Source organism: Martes martes (genome assembly GCF_963455335.1).
Source record: "Martes martes genome assembly, chromosome: 2".
Lineage (NCBI taxonomy): Eukaryota > Metazoa > Chordata > Mammalia > Carnivora > Mustelidae > Martes > Martes martes.
The window spans coordinates 117,069,760-117,084,954 of NC_137889.1; the positions used below are offsets into that span (position 1 = coordinate 117,069,760).

At 38.2% G+C, this 15,195-nt stretch overlaps 1 protein-coding gene across 2 annotated transcripts in view; it reads right to left on the reverse strand.

Moving 5' to 3' along the window:
* Nucleotides 1-15,195, reverse strand: part of SEC24D (SEC24 homolog D, COPII coat complex component) — a 115,596-nt gene that overhangs the window by 10,129 nt on the left and 90,272 nt on the right. For both annotated transcript variants that reach the window (XM_080796043.1, XM_080796044.1), the window contains exons 15-22: nucleotides 14,781-14,951; nucleotides 13,694-13,790; nucleotides 13,444-13,589; nucleotides 12,270-12,408; nucleotides 11,339-11,457; nucleotides 6,539-6,718; nucleotides 4,034-4,225; nucleotides 1,627-1,716 (exon numbers count right to left, since the gene is read on the reverse strand). In XM_080796043.1, the coding sequence (XP_080652169.1) occupies nucleotides 1,627-1,716; nucleotides 4,034-4,225; nucleotides 6,539-6,718; nucleotides 11,339-11,457; nucleotides 12,270-12,408; nucleotides 13,444-13,589; nucleotides 13,694-13,790; nucleotides 14,781-14,951 (1,134 nt within the window). The remainder of the gene's footprint in view (nucleotides 1-1,626; nucleotides 1,717-4,033; nucleotides 4,226-6,538; nucleotides 6,719-11,338; nucleotides 11,458-12,269; nucleotides 12,409-13,443; nucleotides 13,590-13,693; nucleotides 13,791-14,780; nucleotides 14,952-15,195) is intronic.

The following is a 15,195-nucleotide window of genomic DNA, read 5'->3' on the forward strand; positions in this document are numbered from 1 at the left end:
TTGATTTTGCTGTTCTTGACCCTTCCGTTCCAGTTTTTTATTCTCCTCTTCGATCTTGACTCTTTAAAAGAGATCTAAAGACTCTATAAATGTGTTTTTATTTCCTCTGTGTGGTCTATTTTCCAAAAGTGAGAACCAAAGGTATAATGCTACGTGCATTGGACTAAGCACCGGGGACTAGACTTTATCTGTCCCGATCCAGCTGTGAGACAGAAACCCAGAAACTTCCATATCTGTTAGATGGTGCTGGAGGGTGCTGAAAGGCAGCAGTTAGACCAGGTGTCTTCTAGAGTCCTTTCAACTCTAACCTCTATAGATTTTAGATTTTCAAATTTGTAATACAGATAGTACCTTGAAAAGGCCAAAGAAGTCTTATTAGCAACAGATACATTTCCAAGTGGCACATAAGAAAATTTGGTTTAAGTAGTCAAGCCAAAATTATTTAACATGGAACTGCTTGTATCTTATTCACATGTGTTCAGAGCTTATCCCAGATATTTTTATAATTAAAGCCAACATGACTTATTAAAGCTAACATGCACTATTAGAGCAGGTGGGAGAAAGCAGAGGAGAGACAGGTTTTATTTTCCCTGGAAGGAGAGGCTCCTGAGCACAGGGATGGTCTCCATGTTTAGCCTCTTCTCTGTAAACGGGGCAGGTGGTGGGGATGCCACTCCCGCAGCCGGGATGAAGGTAGATGGATCATCACTGCTCTGCACTCAATACCAATGGTTCTCATTTTACTGTGAGCCTTCTCTGCCATCTCTAAGTCCTACCCTAAAATTGAACCCACGTAGATGCCATGTGGTATGAGAACAGTTCTAGAAATGTTCTGTGTTCACCCAGTCATCCTCGAGATTACAAAGCTCTACATTAGTTCGGTTTACCTCAGCACTGCCTAAAGTTGATGTGTGCATGCATGAGTATCTTTCACGGCTAAGGATGTTGACTTGCATTAATATCATGTGTATATTTCAGGGGAAAATGACCCCTAATTCCCTGACTGTTGCAGAGGCCTGCCTCCAGGTGAGTGTCCTATACCACTGCAGGGAGTAGTACAGTAATAAACCATCACCATTTGTACATCTCAAACTCCAGGAGACTCTCACCTTGAGCTTGAGAAGGAAGATAGGTGAGTAGCTGAGACTTAGTAACAAGGCATAATCTTCCCGAGTTATAGACAGTTTATATTCTTTTATTAAACTTGAAGGCTCAGAAGGCTTAAAAGGACTAGGATAACAAACTTCTCAGAGATCACAAATCTAAAGTTGTAAAAATAAAATTTTAAAGGTGTTCTGAATGATAGTTCTATATAACTAAGTAATTTTAAGCCCTGAAGGCAGTCATTTCATAGTCTGTTAATGATATCAACTGCTACTAAGCCATAAAGTTCTGGATTACTAAGTTAATAATTACTAATATAACCCATGGGCAACCTGTGGTGACACCTATTTACTTATTTTTTTTTTTTTATGTTTGCGTCTGTTGAGTAGGTAGATATATTAGAGGTTAGTGTGAGTTTTCTACCAAAGATCATGTTATAAAAATACAGGACATGCATTTACAAAGTCTGTAATGAAATACAAATAAACACTTAAAGGAAGGGAAAAAAAATCTCATTCTTACCTTCATTGAATATGGCCTCTTTTGTTGGATAATACTCATTATCATTCTGAGTGTTTGAGAGTATGGGTTTCCAACTTCAGGCAGTGTTGTCTAAATTTAAGAAGAGTTAAAGTTTCAATGTAATTGATAGCATTTAGATAGAAGCAGCAATGAAATTATTAGAATGTTGATATTAGAAAACACCCTTCTACACCATATATTTGATTATTGGCTTAGTTCGTTTACCTAAAAACCAAAAGTGTGAAAAAAATGCACTAAAAATTATTCATTCTTATTGGGATACATTTCCACCAACTAACTCTCTTTTGAAAAGAAACATCCTTCTCTAGAATTTGACACATGTACACCACTGAAATGACACAACAGGTATATGTTTTATGCAAAGGATATCTTTGGATCATTCACCATGATGTTTAATCCCTTTGTAAGATGGCTACTTCAAGGCTTTGTCATGGGAGAAAAGATGTACTTTATTCCTTCAGTGGCTCCACTGCAGGACCATGAATCGTTACCATATTTAGAAAATGCCATCCAAATACCACTGTTTCAAAATTAAGACAAACCATCAAATGCTGATTTCTCAAGAGGTATGGCCCCTGAGATACCTCTGAAATTTGGCTAATGGTTTATAAGAGATAACCATCCCGCTGCCCCTGGCCTCTGGGGGACATGAAGGATCTGGACTTCATTTCTTCCAATAAGACAAGAGTAAAATGCTTATGATTACTTCTCAAAAAAAAAAAAAAAAGATATCAAGAGCTAATATATTATCTGTGACTTAGCCACTGAAAAGGCGAGGTAGAACATTTTACCACAAAGTCACAAGTCTCAGGAAAAGATCATGGCCAATATTTTTCACAGAAGTTTTGGGAGAAAAAAAAAAGGGCAGAAAATTCACTATTTATATTCATGTTTTTGGTGGGTATTTTTTGACACTAAGGCAGATCCTTTTCTGTAACAAATAACATATACACTTCACATACATGTTTTGAAGTGCCAACTGCCTCTAAAATGAAAGTGACATTTGGTTTTTTCTTTTTCTTTTTTGAAGAAGGCTGAGAGGAGGCACATGATATAAGCACAAACCTACCAATCTGCTGCTTTGTGGCGATTTCATATGTAACATTCAATTCAGCAAATATGCATTTAACATTTACTCCAACAATACACTGTGACAGATGAGGAGGCTTCCTTAAATTTTATATAAACATTCTTCAGATTCATAGCTCTTCCCTACTGAATTTTCTTTTTTTTATTTTTTAAAAATTAATTCTAATTTAAATATTTTTTTATTTCTAATTTTTTAATTTTAATTTTAATTTTCTAAACATTCCTTAATTTTAACCCATGCAAACATCTTACTATTTCTGAATCTTCATCTTAAAACTATTTTCTTAATGGGATATGGACACCTTTAATTCTTTTAAAAATATTTTTTTAACATTCATAATGGATATGCATCTCTCTAAACTGACCACCTACCTAGCCTGGAATTTTGACCCTGTCCCTTCTTCCAAGATATTATGTCTCTACCTTCATAACAGAAATTGGGGAATTCATCTTACCATCATACAAGTGAGGCCGTGGGGAACAAACTATCTGCTGAGTTCTACATCTACGTTCATAAGAAATCCACCACCAAGCAGAGTAAGACAATAACCATCATAGTAACGATGCTCATGCAAAAATGGTCTATAATTAATTTGCAATTAATGTTGATTTGTAAACAAATGATAATTGCTGGTTTTTCCTAAAGTACTTTAAAAATAAAGTCATTTGTATTCATTTTATATCAAATCTACAATCTCTTTTGTAATGAGGAGAGTATATAACTTATTTATAACAAAGGGGTATATAACCTGTTTTCATAAGATTATTATTTTGCAACCCATTAATCTGACACAGTCTTGGACTACAGCTGAACATGTATGGAAGATTTCTGCATTCCTTTGAATATGCAGTTCCACACCAGGAAGAGCAGTACAGAGTATGAGAACTGGATTCACTTTCCATCTCTGCTACTGACTACCCGAAAGAACTTGTCTCCAAAACCTCAATTGACTCATCTATACAATGTTGACAACAATATCCATCTCATTGATTTGTTGTGACAATTAAATGGGATGATGTGTTTAAAGTATTTAGAGCACAGTGATTAACACACAGTAAATGCTTTGGAAGTGCTGAGCAATCTCTTTTTAAAGTCTATGTTTTGGTTGTCTCATAATACTTTATACAAATAACTTTATACCAGCTAATTGTTATTCATTAACACATAAAATTCTCTTTCTTATAAAGAACTACATCCTTTATTGTTTTCTCTACTTTGTAATATGTGGTTGCACATGAACACAAAACATTTAAGAATTTGTACATTACCACAAAAACAATGAAAAAAAACACTCACCATATCTGTGTTGATATGTGCAAAAGATGGCACATTAAATATTCCTTGGATCAGTTCTGGTGGGCTACTAACTCCTAACCATAAGAACATGTTGAGACCATTAGCCAATAAGAATATTCCTTCTTCTGAAAGACGGGACTCAGAGCAACGAATAGCGGTGGGTAGGGCTGTACTTTTGACATCTAATGTGTGCTGTGCAGGCAAAGGCAGGAGAGTTAGAAAGTTTGCCATCCTTCCTGTCCCTTCTTCCTCTCTCCCCCTTTTCCTATCACCTCCCTCCTCCCTTCTTTCCTTCTAATGAATATTTAATGAATGGCTACTATGTGCCAGGCATTATTCTAGTCATTAGACAGTAACTATTCAAGCACACTAATCATTTTTTGGAAGGAATAAGAGGCAACAAATAAAATAAGTAAAATACATTGAATTTTAATGGTGTCAAGTGCTATGAAGAAAAGAAGTAGGAAAGTGGGATAGGGCATGTCAGTGCTGGTAGTAAAACTTCAAATAGGGTAGTCTAAGAAGGCTAGTTGGGAAGGTAATTTTGCCCAAAGAGATGAGAGACAGGGCCATGGGTATATCTGTGGAAGAGCATTCAGGATGGAGGGAATAGTTGGTGCAAAGATCCTAAGGCAAGAGTCTGTCTCAGATGTTTCAAGATCAGCAAGGAGGCCAGGGTGCCTGGAGTAGAGTGAGGAAGTGGACAGTAACGGAAGACGAGGTCAGACAGAAAAGGAGAGAAGTTAGTATAGATGGCACCGGGCCAAGGCAGTAGGAAATTTGGTGTTTCCTGAAATGGGAAATTCTAGAGTGTTCTGAGTAGTGTAGGGACATGAACTCATAATTATTTTAACAGGACCACTCCAACTTTTATGCCGAACATAGACCAGAGAGGCAAATGTGCAAGCCTCAAGCGTTGTTAAGAGGGTCCTGCCATAGTCCACGGGAGAGATGATTATGCTTAAATCTGAGCTGTGACAAATGAGGAGGAGAGAAAGTGGTCAGAACCCAGATATTCTTGGAAAGGAGAGCTGGCATGTTTACTGGTGGATGAGATGTGATAGATAAGAGAACAAGCTTTGGCCTAAAGAACTGGCAAGAGAGAGTAGAGGTAAATGGGGATAGAGAAGATTGCAGGAGAGCAGGTGTGGAGAGGAGCTCAGGGCTTGGTTTAAGGTGCCCATTACACGTCCACAGAGAGATGCTCAGTAGGCTACAGGATAGGCACATCTAGAGTTCCGGACAGTGGTCCGGCTGGAGATACAAATGTGGGAATCAGTATATAAATGGATCTGAAAGGAGAGATAAGCCCCTAACAGGGTTGAGCGCAGATAGACAAGAGAAGCTTCCCAAGGACTGAGTCCCAGGGGTACTCTGATAGGAAGAAGAGGATAACCTAGCAAAGGCAGCAGGAGAAGTGGCCAGGGAAGCAGAGAAACCAGAAGTCAAGTGAAGAAGGTGCTCCTAGAGGGAGAAATAAACTGTGTCAGATGCTGTTGATGGTAAGAGGAGGCCCGAGAACTGCCCTTTGGATTTAGCAGCATGCTGGCCACTGGTGACCTTGGCAAGAGGATTTTAGTGGAGTGGTGATGCTCTTATCCCTTAGAGTTCTAGTTTGTCTGGCATATAGATTCTTGCTAATTCATTTTTATCTGAAAACCAATCATTTTATAAGCATTCTAGTGTTCATAGTGATCAAAAGAATTAATAGCTTTTAATTTCCAACCTAATTTAACTCTAATACTGACTGAACTGTTCCTGAGAGCCAGAGTATGACTTTCAATATAGGGATTAGAAATAAGTCACCAGCTTTCCCCTCTTTTATCCCTCATATGTAACTTGAACTTGATAGGTCTCAGGGGAAAAGAGCTTAGTTGCAGAGCACAGGGGCATACAAGACATTAAGGACTGACTTTAAATAAATGAAATACATGTGAAGTAAATTCTCTAAGGCAAGGGCAAGTGAAGTTGGCCTCTTGTACAGTGTAGACGGCCTCAAATATATCTGATTTGTAAATCCTTGATTGTATTTAGTCAAGGCGAATCATAGCCATTCTGGTTAAATGCGGTGACTTTTAGACATTCATACATTGTACAGAAACAAATACATGTATGCACATAAGATCCCATACACACATGTATCAGTTGCCTTTGATGCTATAAGGTAGATTTCTTGAGCAACTGAAGGTTGGCTGGCTCCAACTTGGTTACTAACTCTTCAAACTGCCAATTTGGGCATGAGGAAAGAAAAGCAATTATCTGAGCAATTCACTGGAGTAGGAACACCCCAAACTCCCACCATCAACATTACCACACTGAACACTTGTTGATGCAAAATACTTGCTTAAAGAGCCTCTGCTCTCGGTCCCACATGACACATTCTAAAGTCATTGGTGACTTTAAATTTCTTAAGAACAAAATGTTCCAGATAGAACATATGGAAAAGGACAAAATATGATTCCCTTCCAGACTCCTCTAGAAAATGCACCACTGCCTTGTACTCACTATTGGCAGAAGCTGTGGGTAGAAGAAAAGCTGAGAGTCGGCCACACCCATGGTCATGACCAGCTGTCTCTGGTACGCCCGCTCATCTGTTGAGATCTCTGGTCTGCTAAGCAGCACACAGTTTTTTAACAAACAATTCATGTACACTGGTAATACTTTCATGGAATCTGGTAAAATAAGCTGAAAGAAGAAAGACATTTGTTTCATACGGTTGACCTTTATGAGAAAGAACCCCTGAGCTTTACCTGTAAGACAAAAACATCATTTGTTTTTGAGGTAATTGTGAGGATTAAATGATAACACGTACAAGCACACAGAGCACAGAAATTGACACCCATGAGGTATTCAAACAACGGCAGTTAGTTTTCTCTAGGTGCTTTGGCAGAACCCAATTCTGTCTCTGCCTCTTAACAGGTGTGTGACCCTGGGCAAACCATTCTCTCTTGTCCTACGTTTTCTCAATTAAAACTGGAACAGCCCATCTCCTGCATGATCATGGAATTGTTAGGAGGATTAAATGATTATTAATCTGTGAAGCACTTATAAGGGTACCTAGCACACAGTATTACACATGTTTATTAATAAATAATTTCCTGGGGCACCTGGGTGGCTCGGTTGTTAAGCATCTGCCTTTGGCTCAGGTCATGATCCCAGGGTCCTAGGATCAAGCCCCACATCAGCCTCCCTGCTCAGCGGAAGGCCAGCTTCTCTCTTTCACACTCCCCCTGTTTGTGTTCCCTCTCTCACTGTCTTGTCAAATAAATAAATAAATAAAATCTTTCACAAGATTTTTAATCTTTAAAAAGATCCTAATCTGTGTTACCAACCTCTACCTCTTGAGTTCAAGAAGAGTGTCTTTTTCAACTGCCCATGAGGTATCTCTTCCTTTACGTGCTTCATGTACCTCAAACTCACACAGTTAGCCATAAACTCATCAAACACGTATTAAATGCCACCGGGTCATGGGTTCTGTGCAAAGTGTCAATGATAGGTCAGGGGAATAAGGGACAGTCGATGTCCCAAGATGCCAAAGTCCATCAGAGATGGCAGACATGTGAATCAATAAAACATAATAAGGAGGTTGTAACACTATAGATATAAACTAAAAAAGGAAACACTTCCTGGATTTAGGTGTGTCACTACTGAATGGTAACAGGCAAAATCAAACTCCTACAGTTCCAAAAACATACTGTATTATCATGCTGCAAATAACAACACAGTGTAGCACTTCTGGATATCTGGTCTACAAATTCATGATTGCTTTCTTAGTGTTCTCACTTAATGAGGAAAAAGAATATATGCTTATCAGAATCCACACTGAAAAGAAACTTTCCCTCAAGGATCTTTAGGATTTATTCCTCCATTTAAATCCTTTCGTATTGCAAGTTTCTTCTCATGGTCTACTAAGTAAAGAATGTGTAAGACAGTTTTCTAACTGGTTCAGGCAAACATATTTCAGGACAATTCTATTTTGTGGTTTATTTCCTCTCTCCTCCTAATCCCCTTTCAGAGAATCAAAGACAGTCAAATGCATGTATCCTCATCAGAGTAGAATACTCTTCTTTTTTTCCTCTAGCATAAAACCTTTTTATTTGACAACATATGCTACTGCATTACTTTTTCAACCAAGGAAAAATATGATCAAAAGATGTAGGAACCAAATCATAATCCGATTCCAGAGCCATGTGGTCTTAATGCTGTTTCTGGGCCAGTTACCAGTTAGGCGTCTTACATATTATGAATTAAGAATATTCTTAGATTCTCATACTGAAGCATGTACACACAGTTTTTCAAATATTATCTTGTAATTTCATCGGTTGCTTCTCATTAATCAGGTTACATTAAGACAGTTTAGAAATATGTTGTCTTAAATGCCACCAAGGGGTGAGCCTCCTGACCTGCAATGACCCTACAAGACTAAAAGTCCAATCAGAGGAGATTGGATGAGAGGCGACAGACGGAAGAAAAATGGAGTTAGGGTGAAAAAAACCAAGGAGACATTCTTTGCCCATGTTTTTGTGGTGGGGAAGAAAATATGGCAACAGATGGACCCTATAAACCTTTCCCCACCTCCTTGGATCTCCTCCATGAGTAACAATCATTCTTGGGGATAAAAGGTACAGGTGAGGAAGGTGTATAAATTCACACAAGTCCAGTTTGATTGAATTTAGAGAATTTTTCTTTGAGTTTTGAAATGACAGAATGGCAATAACTTAAAAAAACAATTACTTTGCAGTTAAGTGCATTTGACTTGCCTTTTGAAGTCACTGTACTCCCATACGATGTAATACATGTAAGTTCAGAAGAGTGAGTTACTAGATTCAATAAAAAAGAATCTACCTTGCTCATGTAAGCCTAACGAATTGATTTCATGTTGTTTGCAGTTTTAGTCTTAACCCAGCATCAAAATATGACCTCCACAATAGATGCCTCCTTAAATTTTGCACCCTAAATGCCTCACTTGCTTCAAGCTAGTCCTGGCCCTGGGAGTCAGTAAAAGCAGATCTTCTGAGGTCCAGTGTCATATAATCCAAGTATACAGCAACTTAAGTCCTACTTAGATCAAGGAAACTTTGAGCTCTACAGTAAAAGAGTGAGTTCCTTTAGGAATTATAGGTATTGTTTATAGGTAAGTGAATGATGAGGGGCGCCTGGGTGGCTCAGTAGGTTAAAGCATCTGCCTTCGGCTCAGGTCATGATTTCACGGTCCTGGGATCGAGCCCTGCATCGGGCTCTCTGCTTGACGGGGAGCCTGCTTCTCCCTGTCTCTGCCTGCCTCTCTGCCTACTTGTGATCTCTGTCTGTCAAATAAATAAATAAAATCTTTTTTAAAAAAAAGTGAACGATGAGAGGGCAGCACATCTGAAGTTACATTCTCTGAAGACAACCCCAGGTTCAGCCATTTCATGTGTCTAAGTAATGGTATATTTTAATATACTACTGTCACTAAGTCTTATGAGCCCTACATTTTCCCCACTCCATGCTGGATAATCACAAGGTATCTAAATTATGTCATTTCTTAAAGCGCATCAGTGGTTGAAATGCACACTTGAAATGTGTTCATGGAGAAAGTAAAATCTCATCATAAGAACAGGAATCATCTCTATCTAAACTTTTTCAGAGAAAATGTGGCATCATCATGTTTTTCCTCCAGAAATAATTAAACTGCATAACAAGATGATCTAGTAGTAGAGACAAAGCTTTTAATTTTTAAACCAGAAGGAACGAACAGATTTGATTTCTTTCCTTAAATAGGCAACAGATTTGTTTTTAACTTAAGGTCTTTGAATCCAATTGCTTTAACGTTAGCAAATGAACTTTCTGAGAGGACACTAACTGTACCTGTTCTCCTTCAACCTCCTTCTGAAGTATGAGATAGTCCAGAGACAGAATAATGTATCCAGAGCTCTAAAACTAACAGTAAAACTGGGGTATAAAATGCTCGTGGTTGGACTTGATCCAGGTGCACCTGATGGGCTTTGTATAAATTAAACAAATACACTGTGAAATCGTACTTCTATTGGAATTCAGTTACTGAAGTGTCACATCTTCTGGCTAATAAAGAGGACAGACACTTATACAGAGATTCAAGAGCTGCTTATGTGATTGTCAATACAGGAGACAGAAGAATCAGTGGCTAATTTAATCAGAACAGCAGAGAAAGGAATTTTTGTGAAAAGTCCAAGCTAATAACTGCATTTCATTTTCTTTTACCCAGATGATGAAATTTGGTCCCCTGATTTTATCTGCATTATCTCTGCTGCTAAAGGCTTTTTTAAAAAAGATTTTATTTATTTATTTGAGACAGAAAGCTCAAGCAATTGTATGTGCAGGGTGGGGAGGCAGAGGGAGAGGGAGAAGAAGCAAACTCCCTGCTGAGCAGGGAGTCCAATGCAGGGCTTGATCCAGGACCCTGAGATCATGACTTGAGCCAAAGGCAGGCGCTCAACCAAGTGAACCACCCAGGCACCCAAGGCTTATTTCTGAGTGGGGTTTCAGACATCCTCACAGCACCCACTACTTTTGACAATGAATTAACCAGAAAAATTTCCCATCTGTTGCTGTTTTCCCTTTCAATCCAAATTCTATATTCAGATATTCAACACAAAACTACGGAAAGTCGCATCTAGCTTTGACTGACATAGGGAAAAATGTGAATAAGAGAACAGATATAAAAATAAATGTGAACATGAGGTTCTACTTTTTCTTTTACCCAAGAGAGTCTAAATGAGATTTATTTAAAGAAGGATCTAAAATTTTCAACTTAGTAGATGATACACAGAAACATTTCCTTCAAAACCCCATATACCTATTAACTTCTAAATATAAAGAATTCCAATATTTAGAAATTATATTTAGGTTTATAAAATATAAAGAAATCATTCTTGCCATTGGTGCTCTTATCAACTGTGATTATTAACGTGCCTGAAAAGATATTTAAGCACACACAATTTTCAACCATATACTCATCTTTATAAGCAAAAGAGAATCCCACTTATATTATGACATTTCTTACATATAACATTCTGTTATTTATACATAATGTAGTGACTGCCAACCCAATGTGCACACACATTTTTTTGGTTCAAGCATCTTGTAAAGCCACTAAGTTTTTTAATGTCGGCTGTAAAAAGACCATAGCTTCCCCAAATGGCATTCTCAAATCTTGGTTGTATAGCTTATTATGCACAGCATCTAAGTGATTGGAACATCATGAGCCTTCCATAGCCAAATGCTGAAAGAATGCACATTTAGTATCACTTGTAATGCTTTAGGATCTAAGTAGAATAGGTGGCTCACCTGGCTTGCTGCAGATGGACTTGCACAATTCTTTCGGTAACATGCCAACATATGGGCAGTCTGATTAACCAGGATTTCCCGGATGACCTTCAAGGGCTGGTGGAGAACTGCTTTAAATGCTAGTTGCACAAAACAATGAAAATGGCATCAAAGCCTTAGCTCAGAAATCAATCCCTTCAAATGATAATAGTAATAAACAACAAATTGCTATTATCTTCAGACCACCCAGCAAAGAGTAACAGTGTTAAAATGTTACAGTCATTTTTTAATGTTCTCCATTTTACTAAGTATGCCGACATACCCAATGGAAACAATGGCCTACCTCTAGCAAAAGGCAGGTAATTGGTCCAGATTTTTCCACAGAATATTATAAACAGACTCTACACACAGAGAAAGGAAAGACCAATTTGCCATCTTCTGGTGTTCTGAATTCCTATGGGCTGGATTACTCTTTCCTCTAAACCTCGGTAGAATCTCAAATGGGGGTTGTGGAGGGGAGAAGGAACCAAAGAAAATTCCAACTCTGGCCCCTCCAATTTCATAATTATCATGGTATGGATAGGCAAGTTCAGCCCAACATTAGGGAGAGTCCCTTTCCATTAACCCTAGGCGCTAGTGGGCATCCTCGCATACCATAATGACGGTCTAAGTATTACCTTCCTAAATTTCAACTCAGAGCCCACCCCCACCCCACGAAAGAAACTTTGAATAAAACTGCATAGAGTGGGCCTGAATTGAGTTATCTCATTCTTAATCTGGAATTACAGATGCTGACTATTGTCCCTGGCACTCTGCTTTTATAAATTCTGAATCTGCCCACCAAAAGGCTGTGCTACCACAGTAGTTGTCAGTTAGTAATTCAATTAACCAACAAGTCTTGACTGACTTACTAGGCAAGACACACAGCACTACAGGATTAGCAGAGTCTTACCTGACTTGGCGAAGAAGTTGATAAGAGCATCTGTCTCGCAGCTCTTATAGAGATCAGCCAACTGGGAGCTGCAGTTCAAGCTCAGATTGTGAATCCGAAGTCTTCTCTGACCTCCAATGGTCGTGTAAAGCACAGCACACTGCAGAGGCAATATCGAGGACACATGTTTTTCTGATCAACATGTCCACCTAAGCTAGACTGACCTTATTTATACTTAGAGAACAGTGTGTACAGCTCAGGGACCTCTAAATTCTTCCACAGATCTTTTTTTTATTATTGCTAATGGCTGAACAGTAACAGATAAGGGAGGTATAATGACAATTCATACTTTGGGTTTCTATGTAACTCTCCACTGGGTTTAATTTAAATTTTATCTGGGCTTTCACACATAAGTACCTGTTTGCATTTACTGCTACTCTACTTTCACATATCTCAGATTTCAGTACCAGGGATTCAGGTCCAGAAACAAGACTTTCATGTTGATGATTATAGCCCTATTCAAGCCTCACTTCCCTTAAAAACATGCAGCTAACTTTGATGATGTACTTAAGTCTCACACTGATGATAAACGCATTTCAAAAATGCAAACAAGTATACACTTCTTCAAATATCTGTGATCAAAAAATAAACATTAGTTAGAGTTCTTCCTCAACTTACTGCCAACCCCTCTCCACTCTTTAAGGGTGATGCTAGTATCTGAAAACTATGCCCATTAGATATAATTGTTCTTATTTTAATTCAAGACCTCCATGGTATCTATGTAAATTTATTTACTACAAAACCAAATTCTATTTATATTTGCATGTAACATAATAATGCGCTTAACATGGTATCTACCATATGGTAGAAATGCAACAAATGAATGAATGGGTGCTAAAGCCTAAAAGAATTGAATATGGCTCGCAGTCAGTTTGTTAATGCCTACCACACTGCTCACAGTTTTCTGGGCTCTCACGTCATGACATACGATTGTGACTTCATACAAATAGCATGTGTAAATGAGGGTGTAGAGAATACATAACTGAGTGCTGTAATCTAATGACTTTTGCCTTGGGAAAAACAGAGATGAATTTCTTTACAGAGAAATGACTCAGTTGATGGTATTTTAGTCTCCCCACTGACTGCTGTCAGTAACAAACTAAAACACCAAAAATGGGAATACGTTTTGAATCACCTGGATTAAGGCTCCACTGTCTTCAGCAAGTTTGTCATCATGCTTGAACTCCACAGTTACTGCCTTGTCACAATCAATGGCCGCCATTTCTACATCAGTGGTGTTGTTCATAAAAATTCCACCAAAGAAATCAGTAGCTCTGAAACCTAATGATGAGGGAAAAGGGAAATTTTGTTCCTGGTCCATTATTAATTTGAAGAGAAAACAATCACACAGCAGAGACCTGAAAAACAGTATAACTGAAAATTACCTGTGCTGGTACGAATCCTCATAATAGCATCGAATCCTATTTTCTTTTCAATATCATTTCTGAGATCATTCAAAAATTGTTGGCTATCCATGTGCATCTAAAAAATAAAGTAGGATCAGTGTCCACCAGATGGCAGTAAAATACTTAAAATAATAATTCTTATTTTTTAAAATCTTGATTAAAACCCATTTTATCCAGACATCTTAGAAAGGATTCTTTTTTTTTTTTTTTTTTTTTTTAGAAAGGATTCTTAAAGCTTTTTCAATTTTACTTCATTTGCTATCTTTGGTCTTACCAAATCCCTTAAATAGTTTACAATATAAATATGTAGCTAGGTGATTAAAAATAATTTTACTGATACTAAATAAAAATAGATGATTAACATTTGTCATTTATGTGGGGGAACACTCATTCGCACTCCATGTTTCCATGTATAGGTACGTAAGTCAGAGGCACTCCCCTAACGCCTCCTTCTCAGGTGAGAGCAGGTGACTTATCTGATTAGTAAGTCTGAGTAAAGGAATTGCGTAGGCCTAGCTTACTCTATTCTGGACCTTCTTTCTGGGGAGGCAGCCTGCCTGTAGGAGGCACACATTTCTTGCCCCTCAATATGTTAAGTTTTAAAGGTACAGTTGTCCACAAGAGAAGCTTGTAACTGTGCCTACCCTGGGCCTTGCTTTAATTTACTATCTCGTGACTCAGTCTCTTAATTGGGGCTTGGAAGAGAGGGGTATCATGAATTGACCGCCCAAATCCCAACAATTTAAAACAAATACATAGTCACTTTTAAAAACAGTATCTTAAATATATTTAAAATACTAGAATTTTATACAGAATATACTTTTCCCCATCAAGGAAGCTTACACTGAAATTCACCTCTGAGAATAAATGAGCTCAATCTGTTGTCAAACACTTAGGGAGTGGGAAAGCAATTGCTTAATCACATATACATCATCATCTCCATTGGTTCTGGCATTTACATTTGTCAGTTGCCCACAAGGGGGCATAGGTTTCTTAACCAATGATTGAAACGCCTAAAGTCGAATAGCAGTAGAAAACCTGAGGTGAACAAGTTGCTGGCTTTTACCTGGAAATTGTTGTATTTGTAAAGGGTTCCTCCGGTGAGCTGAGGCACGAGACCCAAAGAGGCCACATCCACATACTGGCTGGGAAAGAGGAAGAGGGTCACACAGCACCCGTGAGCCACACAGTCTTTGGCCAGAGAGTCGTAGACATTGGTTTGGGGCTGGAAAAGTATCTGAAGAAAAAGATGCACAAAGGGAAAAAGAAAACCACAAAATGCTTTTGGTTTCAATTTTTAATTTCTGTTGAATTCTTTTAAAATGAAAGAGAAACTGTTTCCAGTTAAGTGAACTGCCCTGAAGGAATGAATTATGGTCATCATTAGAGCAGCAGCCATTCACTGAGCACTCACAGTGTGCTGGGCTCCTGCTGTATGAAACATGTGTGTGCAGGCAATGTTATCTGATACTCCAACAATG